The sequence below is a fragment of the Rhagoletis zephyria genome, unplaced genomic scaffold, assembly GCF_001687245.7.
Source record: "Rhagoletis zephyria isolate East Lansing unplaced genomic scaffold, Rhagoletis_zephyria_1.1 Rzeph_scaffold_03926, whole genome shotgun sequence".
NCBI classification, from domain to species: domain Eukaryota; kingdom Metazoa; phylum Arthropoda; class Insecta; order Diptera; family Tephritidae; genus Rhagoletis; species Rhagoletis zephyria.
In genome coordinates, this window is record NW_016161009.1 from 17,214 (window position 1) to 28,255 (window position 11,042).

Genomic DNA, 11,042 nt, shown 5'->3' on the forward strand with positions numbered 1-11,042 from the left:
GTAGCATTTTCCAATAAAGCCCAGATTCGTCCGCATTAAACACTGCTTCATGTGAAAGATTATGTTTCTCTATCACACTCGATAGCTCTTTAATGAATGGGGCTACAAGTTCTTTGCTAGAGGACAATTTTTCACCAGATTCCTTCAGCAGTCTGATTCCATATCGTTTTTTAAATTTTGTAAGCCAACCATCACTCGCAAAAAATGTGTTATTGTACAATTTCTTATGCAACTCGCGCGCTTTGCATTTCAGTTGCATAGCTCCTACTGGAATGTGACATTTTCGTTGAGTTAAAAACCACAGTGCATCTTCCATTTTAACGAATTCTCCAGTCTTCATTGTGAAGCGACGTTTCGCAGAACTTGTAGTGCTGGCTAATATTTGGGCCTTTTGTTGCTTGAAATGTACAATAAAGACTTTCCTTTATCGCAATCCGCGAGTATATTCATTTTGTCGTACAGCGAAATTCGTTTTTTTGTTTTCATTTTGCGGTTTAACTTTTAAATCAGCGGAAAAATTATGCTAACGCCACAACTTAAAAAAACGACTGAAAAAAGCGAGCAAGAAATCAAAGCCTACTGCTTACGCTAGAAATATGATTTGCAACTTGGAAAAACAGCAACTGAAAAAGAAACAAATCAAAAACAGCAAAGCCTACTGCTAACGCCAGAAATATGATTTGCAACTTAAAAAAAAAAACTATTGAAAAAGAAAAAGGCAAAGCCTGCTGAGAGAAAGAGTTGTTTCGTATTATCGAACGGTAAAATTATGCCTTATTCGTATTATAGAACAATTAGTGTAAAAAAGACTGCATTCGTATTATTGGACATTCGTATGAAGGAGCTTTCGTATTACTGGACGTCGACTGTAATTGCTCCGAGAAGATCAATCTTTGTCTCTAGAATTGCTAAAGACACTTCTTCGGATGATATAAAGTGCTACATATCGACTAAGATTAACACCCTTATTCTAGGACCCGAATTTTCGTAATTTGTAATTCGTAGCTATGCTACGAAAAACGAAAAATCGACATGATGCAACCCTTGCGGAAAAATGTGCAGCATTGCCAGGTATCAGTTGTTTTTCGAACTCAGCTGTATGAAGGAAAACAAAGTGGGAAGGAATTAAAAAAAAAAATCATCATGTGCATGATTCAATAATAGAAAGGTTTTGTAATAAAACAGTCTTCTCGCTCCCACACATAAAATCGGCTCCTTTACTTGTGCATAAATGTTGCTTACTCTATAGTTTCTAGTGATATTAGTAGTAAAACCAAAAATTCTTCATACTAAATATTCGTTGGCATCACCTTCTTTTGCGTAATTTTCTAGAGCAAGTGTAGAATACGACCGTTTAGCTATAAAATAACAAAAAATGCCGATTGATAGAACTTTTTACGCTGATTTCAACGATACCAAATTTATTTGGCGCATGTAAAAAATAAAGAATATATAAGAGGTTTATTTGTATTTTTATTATCACTAAATTATTGAAACCCAAAAGTAGATCATGATAAAATATGTAATATCGAATTAAAGATAATAACTTGCACTTTCTAAATAATATAAATTTCTTTACCATTAATTATGCAGTTTTTTTTAAAAAAAGGTTATTTCATGAAAAATAACATTTGTTCGTTTTTTAGTGGTTTTGGTTTAAAAATACAAAAAACTACAAATTGTGTACATCAGATGAAGAACAAATTAATTACCTTTATGGTGACGTCATTAGTTTTTTAATCGGTTTATAGTTCATAAGATATTAATATTTAAAATATCTAAAAACTGAACTTTAACCTTCTAGAACGTCTTCATTTTTTACTTGCGCCAAATAATTTTGGCATGGTTGAACTGAGCATAAAAAGTTCTATTAATCTGCATTTTTCGTTTTTGCATAGCTGAACGGTCGGTATTCTAGATTTGTTCCAGGAAATGACGAATAACTTAAATCAAATATGCATATTTTTATGTATTGTTTAGTATTTCCATTAAAACGCCAAATATATTGCAAATTCGCATAGAATTAATAATACACATTTTACTTACTTTGCGTACTTTTTGTAGTACCATTCCACTACCGTTTTCGCAAAAGGCGATCACATTCTTCCCCTTTCTCCTACTTCCAAAATACAAATCTAGATAAAGGAGTGCCAAATTTTAGCTATCACAAATTACACAACCTTGTTTTATTGAATCATGCATCATGTGCTTGTTTATAGTAAAACTGATTGATTTTAAATATGTATATTGAGTAAAATTATGGATGCTGATGCATTTGCAGTTATACGCGCTATAGCAATGAACTTACAAAGGTATGCGGAGCTGCCGGGCATAGTAACCATGGACGCATCTATGTCAGCTTCTGGTTGAATTGTTCAACCACAAGCCAGAACTACTCCTATGTCTGAAGAACTGGTTCCCAATCCAGTTAATGCAATAACAGCTTCTTCCAAGCCATTGAAAACATGCATTTTGTTAGGTCCACCACCTGTTGCGCTTGCTTCTGCCTTCGGCCGCGCTTAGGGATTATAACTCTTACTAAGTATAATTCTCCTTTCTGTGTTGCCGGAGAAGAGAGGCTTCCGCATGTCAAAGGTATACAATATTTCTTGTGCATATCACAGTATTTTTGCGCAGAACCCACATCGAAATTTGCAAAAAAGTGCGTAGTGCAAACCGAATTTAATAATAATTTATTTTAAATAAAAGTTGAATCCTTTGATTGCACGTGTGTGTTAAAGTTTTTGGATTCGGGTAATGCGTAACTAAACCGGACCCAAGTTTCTCGATAAGGGGCAACAAAGATTCTTTTTTGCTCGTTTATATAATGCAGTGGATAAAAATATACGTATATGTGAAAGGCAAATTTATCTGTTTAAATAAGTTCGAAGATACGATTCGGATTGCAGCATACCATTTCTACGATTCGTAGCAAAATCCGAATACCAAAGTGTTGCAGAATAGGGGCGTAAAACTAATGAAGTATTTATTCGTAAATTTAATTTTAAATATGATCGCGATATTTCATCTTTTAAAATTGATGTAGCTGCCGAAGATTTTGATTCACTTCTAAATAATTCATTTTGGCCGACCGGGGCGTTTGTTCGCGAGTTTGAGTATAAAACTTATAAAAGTAATAACAACGTAGCTAAAATTTCTTATCTTAGTTCTCATTCAAAAAACTAAAGCACTGGTTATACTTGCATTGTGCTGCAGCGTATAACATGAGTAATGCCACATATCGAATCTGTTTAACGAGCTTTGCATACAAGCGATTATCCTACGCAGCGCATGACAGGGCATGGCAGCTAAGTGTGTAGAATTTTGATTTTTCGCTATGTGACATTTTCAAAGAGATATGCCACTCTCATTGCTCTGATTAGTCTGTTCCAGTACACATCACATTTACAGGAATTACCGAGAAGTCGGTCTTGTACATACATTGGGGCATATTTATATTCGAAACAAAGTCAATTATAAAGTTAGTTGCCGCCATTTCATTGAAAATTATGACAAAAAGCAGCAACTAACTTTAGTGTCAACTTAAGCTATGAATAAGCATTCTTCAGTTATGTTTTCCTAACTAAATGCTGGAGTACTGGAACAGACTAACTGATTACACTGAACAGCTGATTCTGGGAAATTATGCGCTCTATGCCGAGTATAATTACACCACTGCTTAACATGCGCTGCTTCTCTATGCCCTGCACTTACAATGTAAGTATAGCCAGCGCTTAATTCGCAAGTCTAATTTAAGTATTTACTATCAAAACGTTAGAGGTTTGAATACCAAATAAACTGACTTATATTTAAAAGGTTTTGACTGCAATTATAATATTATTTCCTTGACCGAAATCTGGCTCAAACCTCATATTTTTAATTCCAAAATTCTTCCAATTGAATATCAAATATACAGGAGCGACCACGAGGGTAGAATCGGCGGTGGTGTTCCTTTTGCGGTGCATTCATCGATACCATCCGAGGATGTTAGTGTTCCTGTCATTGAATATACCGAATTTAAATGTATACGTGTACAGGCCGGGAAGTCATATTTATTTAACTCTTTGTTACATCCCTCCTAATTCTGCCGTAGCAGTATATATGCAGCTAGTTTCTTTACTTGAGACCGTAAATGCAATGCTTACGGCATCCAATTCTATGATTTTTTTTGGCGATTTAAGGCCCGTCCACATAAAACTTTGGCGTTGCGTTGGCGTTAGCGTCGCTTCAACAGCTGACTATGAATACATGAATTCAAATGCAGCCGTCCACATAGCCAAAATTCGGCAACGCTCACGCCAACACAAAGCAAAAAGATGGCCAACTCTCATCTTTTCGCGTGCGCCGCTCGTCAACTGTTGCAAATAAATAAAATTACGTGAAATATTTTTCCTTTTTAATCAAGTGCAGGCAAGAAATATCGTTTTTAATGCAATTATTGATATGAAATATTAATTTATCTGTCGTTGGTATGTTAATTTAGTGGCCCAAGCATTGACACCGATGTTGTACCAGTTTCATCTAGAGATAGTTACAATGTATTTCCGGAGGAAATGGCTGAACTTTGCCTCGAACAAATAAATATATGTCCAAATAAGTTTGGAAAGGTCTTGGATCTCGTTTACGTTGATGATGTTCCGAAGTCCTCTATTAATCGGTGTGATTCCTTAGTTTTGCCAGAGGATGCATACCATCCCGCTTTTGAGCTAAGCTACGAAATCTACTAGATATGTTTTTGCGAAAGCTAATTTCAGAAAAATTAACAAAGAACTTTCAAAGTTATCTTGGCTAACATATAGAGATTACGAGACGAGTGTAGCGTTGAACACTTTAATGATACTGTTTTTAATTTGTTTCGAAAGTATGTACCAAAACGTAATATTGTTCACGAAGAACCAACACAATTATGGTTCACTTAAGAGCTTAAAAAATTTAAAAACAAAAAGTCACAGTCTTTTAAACTGTATAAAAGAACGGGCTTACACAGTTTTGTGGTATAGCTACTTTGCATTAAATAAGAAATGTTGTAAGTCATATTTATGAAAATTAAAAAGAATTTAATTATGAGTTGATGGTAAATTCCGGTTAATTCAACTTTTTGGATTCTAGGCTAATTGACAAATAAATGACGAAGATATGCTGGTGTCATTTGACGTGGTCTAACTGTTTACCAACATTCCGATACCTCTAGCCATCAAAATAATCACTGCTAAGTGGAACAAAATTCAGCAAAATACTAGCATATGTAAAAACAAGTTCCTTAACCTCCTGAAATTCTGTCTAAAAATCAATAACTATTTTTTGTGTGACAAAAACTTGTACGTACAAACGTTTGGCCAATGGGAAACCCCCTCTCACCAACCATTGCTGACATAAAAATGGATGACCTTCTGGACAAAACCATTTTAGAACTTAAGGAAAACTTCGACATTGACATTAAATTTTTAGTTAAATACGTAGATGATACTTTTGCAATAGTGAGGCGAAACGATGTGGATATTATATTAAATACACTCAACAAGTACCACCATAAGCTGCAGTTCAATGTAGAAAACGAAACCAACCTTCGCATACCGTTTTTAGACGTAATAGTCTACAAGAAAAATGGCGAATTACATAATACTCGACTGGTACTCAAAACCTACATCCTCGGGACTATTGATCAATTACCTATCCACGCAACCATCTAAATATAAAATCAAGACAGCCATAAACCTGACCCATAAAATCTTGACAATAAGCCATCAACAATTTCAAGAACAAAATATTAAGAAAATAAACCATATACTCAAGAGCAATAATTCCCCGGCGCACATAATAAAATGCCTAATCGAACAGAAAACCAATGAAATCAACAACAAGCACAAAAGTAAATCAACCACAACAAGTAAGAAAGTCTAAGCTCGGGCGGAGCCGAACATTAAATACCCGGCGAAAGTAATAAATATATGTTTTTCACCTTTCCGAAAGCTACCGCTACATGGTAAGCCGGGGTGTATCAATTTTGAGTAAATTAGCGTCCTTAAATTTCGAAATATTGAAGTTTCAAGCATTTCTGAAATTGACCGTTATATGAAAAGCGGCCTCAATTTTAGTCCGATTTCAATAATTTTCAACGTTTTTCTTTTATGTGGCAAGCACAATAACCATACCGAGTTTGGTACAAATTGGTAGAACGGTTACCGAGATACATATATGTGATCATAAGTGGGTGGTGCCACGCCCATTTTACAAAATTTTATCATAAACGTATTTCTTGGTAAAGAATTGTTGCAAGCGTCAATTTTGAATAAATTAGTTCTAATATTTACTGATTTATTGAAGATTTCGTACTACCCTTATATGGAATGTGGGCGTGGTTATTGTCCGATGTTAAAAATTTTCGGCCATTTGGTATGCTCTATAAAGACCAACAACTGTGCCAAGTTTGAAGGAAATCGGTGCAGCGATTGCCAAGATAAACACATGTAACCATAAATGGGCGTGGCTACTCCCATTTTTCAAAAATTTATAATATTCTTATTTTTCGTCTAAAAATTATTGTAAATATCAATTTTGAGTGAATAATCTTCAGTAGTTACTAAAATATCGCAGTTTTCGTATTTCTGAAAATTACCGTTATATGGGAGGTAGGCGTGTTTATTGTCCGATTTTGCCAATACCATCCGTCCTACGCCCGAAAGAAATACACGTACCAAGTTTCGTAAAGATATCTTAATTTTTACTCGAGTTATCGTGTGCACAGACGGACGGACAGAGAGTCACCGCTTAATCGATTTCTCTTTTCATCCTGATCATTTATGTATACATTTGTCTATATCTATCTCGATTCGTTTTGCCTGTTACAAACAACCGTTATGTGAACAAAGTTATAATACCCTTGTGCACAAGTGCACTCGGGTATAAAAACAACAGAGACGACGAAACGATACTATAGCGTCACATATGTGCCTAAATTACGCGAAACATTTAACCACAAGTAGTATACAGACAACGAAAGCACAACGCTAGCTTATAAATCAAACTGCACATTAGCATCAATATTTACCAAAACAAAAACAATAGTAGAGCCACACCAACAAAACAACGTAGTGTACGAAATTGCATGCAAGGGAAACGAGAACGAAGTTTGCAATAAAATATACATTGGAACCATGATGCAATAATACAAGGTGGTATCAGTTGTGACAGCTCGATTTGACACTGCCTTAGCTCAGTAGAATGAGAAGAAAAACGGGAAGAAATGAATCCCCATATGGGGGAAAAATATAAAATTTCACATTTTCTCCTAAACAAAATTTGCTTTTTTATAGTATATTCGTTATGAAATGAAATAAAATAAGATAAAATACCTTTTTAAGAAAACAAAGTGTGTATACTGAAGAAACATTAAAAACATTCCACTATATTAATGGGCAAAGAATAGTTAAAGAAGGAACACTGTTTCACGTAAGGCAGTCAATATGGCGGAATTAGAGCGAGAAGTTGCCAACTGATAACACCTTGCATTATTGCATCATGCATTGGAACCAAGAATGATAGAATACAAGATTGCGCCGTCCTGGCCGTTGACATTTGTGTACCACAAGTAAACAAAGAATAGAGCGAAAAGAAGAACGAGTTGAAACTGCCAAAACAGTTCACTTTACAGCGAAGAACGTGCTTTAATTTTGCTAAATGCGAAAATATTGCATTTTCACATAATAGAGGTGGGTAATGGCACGATTTATTGTGTGTTGACACAGTGGCACAGGCACACTATGAAGTGTTAACACACTCTGTTGGCACAATTGTGTTATTGCGGCTTATCGAAAGTCGATCAAGAAACTCCATCACTTATTGCTCAAATTTGCTGTTTACTTGTTTTGTTTGCGTTTGGCGGAGGTAATTCCAAGCATTTATAAAAAGTTTGCTGTTGAATTGGGCAAAATTTGGTATACGAGTAAGTGTGTTTATTAAATTAAAATATGCGATTGATCATAATTATTATGTACCATAATTCATTTTTACTTAGAAAATGTCAAAAAAGAAAAGCGATGTATGGCTTCACTTTTCAGCCGAGAAAGAGGTTAAAGTTAAGTGCCTCTTGTGCGCCCAGGTGCTCTCCGTGGGGAATAAGTCGACCTTCAGTCTATTGCGACATTTAAGCACCAAACATCCAACGCAAACCATAAGGAGGCAAGATCCCGCAGCAATAGTTAGCGACAACAACAACAATTGCGTTAGTACAGAAGAAACTGCAGAGGCGGCCATGCCAGCTTCGTGTGTTCAACCACGTCCATCCATAGCGCAGTATTTTAGCAAACCAATTTCCGCTAAAAAGAAGCATGAAATCGATCACCAATTGGTCACGATGATTGTGAGGGAATACCACCCATTTTCGGTTGTGGAGGATGCAGAGTTCAAAAAATTGGTATTCATGCTGAATCCATCGTACAAACTTCCAACGCGGAAAACAATATCCTCAACATTAGTTCCAGCAACTTACAGTGAAACCGTCGAAATAGTAAAACAGCGTTTGGGTAGAGCATATGCAGTGTGTTTGACGGTAGATGGGTGGACATCTCGTGCGCAAGATAGCTTTATTAGCGTTACTGCACACTATATAGTTGAAGATAACAAGTGCTCTTTTCTGGCTTCCGATTTGTTAAGCTGCGTTTCGTATACAGAGCGGCATACTAGTGACAACATAACAAAGAAACTGACGGAGATTTTGCAAGAATGGGATTTAGGCCATAAAATCACAGTAATTGCTACAGATAACGCGGCAAATATGAAGGCGTCGGTGCGAGGAGGTGGGTGGAGGCATTGGGGCTGTTTTGCGCATAGCTTAAATTTGGTAGCACAGTCAGGTTTGAAAGAAATTCAACCGGCTTTGGACAAAGTAAAGGCAATAGTGAGGCTTTTTAAAAAAATTTCGTATGCGCATTCACAGCTTAATGCCACGGCAAAAGGAATGGAACTGCCCGTTTGCAAATTAATCAACGACGTTCCAACCCGTTGGAATTCAACCTACGAGATGCTGAAGCGTATTTTGCTAATCAAAGATGCCGTGATCTCTACTGTAGCTGTTGTTAAGTCGTCTGCATTGGTGAGAGATGAAGGACTGTGTAGTATAGATTTATTAAGTAATGAAGAATGGTTAGTTGCGCAACAAACCATGGATGTTATGGAGATGTTCGAAATTGTGACTACTACAATTAGCGGAGAAAAGTATGTTAGCGCTTCGACAGTAATTTTATATGTTAAACAATTAGATAAACACTTAAGGACTTTAAACACCAACGAACTTACACCATTTGCACAAAAATTAGTGAAAAAACTACTAAATGAATTAAGTTTTCGATTCAGAGACTTGGAACAAAATGAGCTCATAGCTCAAGCGACGATCCTTGACCCGCGTTTTAAAAAATTTGGATTTATAAGCGAGCTTAGTTATAATACAGTTGTGAAAAGACTATATTCTAAAGTAGGAAATACCACTATCCAAAACAAAGAAAATGAAGGAGATTTAAGTGCAGGCATTGAAGACCGTGCTCAGAATAGCTCGTCGGAAAGTCACCGGGAAGGTTTACTGTGGAAGGATTTCGATGCTGAGGTTCACATGTATACGCGTCCACAAGACCAATTAGCTTCTGCTATAGTAGAACTTGACAAATATTTGGCTGAGCCTATTTTGCCAAGGAAAAACGCGCAGGGAAAGAATAACGACCCTTTGTTCTGGTGGAGCCAAAGGAAGCATATTTATTTATCCAAGGCTATATCGCATAATGAAATCGCGGTTATGCATTTCAGCCACTTCAGTACCATGTGAACGCATTTTTTCACATGCAGGACAAATTGTAAGCGAAAAAAGAGAAAGACTAGACTGCGAAAAAATATCGCAACTTATTTTTTTAAATTATAAGCTAGGACATAATGATTTTTAAGAAAAAAGTATACTTTTGAATCGTATATTTAACTATATTTAAATTTTTTTTACAAATGATGGCAATTCATTGCTTTTGAGTTACAAATTACTTAAGATATATGAATATGTTTTAACTAGTCGTTATAAAAGCCAAGCGCCATATGATCTTTAAAAAAAAGTGATTTACTCAGTATTATCATAAAAAACTAAGTTTTTTATATAAAACTATATAAACCAATTGTAATAATCTACAACTGACCTCCATTTTTATTGTTTTTTCTTTACTTTTAATTAGTATTTACGATCTCGATAAATATGTGATTTACCTAGTAAAATAAAAAACCAAGTATTGAATTCAATAAACACGGTATCTTTACTGATTGTAATAATCTACAATCGAATAATATGTTTGTTGTCTTTACTTTAGTTTTATTAATATAGAACATTACTTCGAAAACATAAAATGTCTTTGTTAAATAAATCTCAGCGTGGTTGCGCATATTGGACATTAATATCTTATGCTTTAAAAACAAAAGGGACTGATACTTTGCATTGATGCGTTTTTTGTTAACCGATTAGGGTTTTCACAAATTTAGCAGCATATAACACGAAATTATAACTGTGAATACCCAAGATATGTTAGTGGCCATATGTATACGTAACACAATTGTGTTGGTGAATTTTGCTAAAGTTATGGATGTATTTGGTTGGTGCACGGTTCATGCAGTAGCGTACAGAGGTGCTGATGAGTACAAGAAACACACAAGCACAGTGTGCTATGTGTTCCAAAAAACACACTGGCCAGTATGTGCTTTAGTCGAGTGTGTCGAGTGTGTTACTGCGCTATAGTTTAATCAAATGGTGTGCCAGAGCGTGCGGCACATCGAAGAGTGTTAGCACAGTAGCACAGCACTGTGGTGTGTTACACATCACTATCACATAATCTATTAGAGAATAGTGAACGTTTTAGTGCACTCGATTGCTTTGCAATCAAAGCTGCTGCAACAAACGTTTTAGTGCACTCCATTGCTTTGCATATAAGGCTGATGCAGCAAACTGCGGCAGCATCTCAGCGGGATTGATTAGTGAACTTACTAAAGGAGGATGCTTGGAGCAGAAGCGAAGTCATTGT

At 35.7% G+C, this 11,042-nt stretch overlaps 1 protein-coding gene across 1 annotated transcript; it reads left to right on the plus strand.

Moving 5' to 3' along the window:
• The first annotated feature begins 7,855 nt into the window (after positions 1 to 7,855).
• On the plus strand, positions 7,856 to 9,814 carry LOC108369949 (zinc finger BED domain-containing protein 1-like). The gene is made up of 3 exons (XM_017625175.1): positions 7,856 to 7,942; positions 8,015 to 8,785; positions 8,936 to 9,814. Exons 2-3 carry the CDS (start codon positions 8,018 to 8,020, stop codon positions 9,812 to 9,814), a joined length of 1,647 nt encoding a protein of 548 aa, XP_017480664.1. The 5' UTR covers positions 7,856 to 7,942; positions 8,015 to 8,017.
• Positions 9,815 to 11,042: the final 1,228 nt, after the last annotated feature.

Excerpts from the sequence above, each read along its gene's own strand:
- LOC108369949 (XM_017625175.1), top strand. The coding sequence starts at position 8,018 with ATGTCAAAAAAGAAAAGCGATGTATGGCTTCACTTTTCAGCCGAGAAA. Across the intron at positions 8,786-8,935 it reads CGGCAAATATGAAGGCGTCG|CTTAATGCCACGGCAAAAGG; the intron begins GTGCGAGGAGGT and ends GCGCATTCACAG.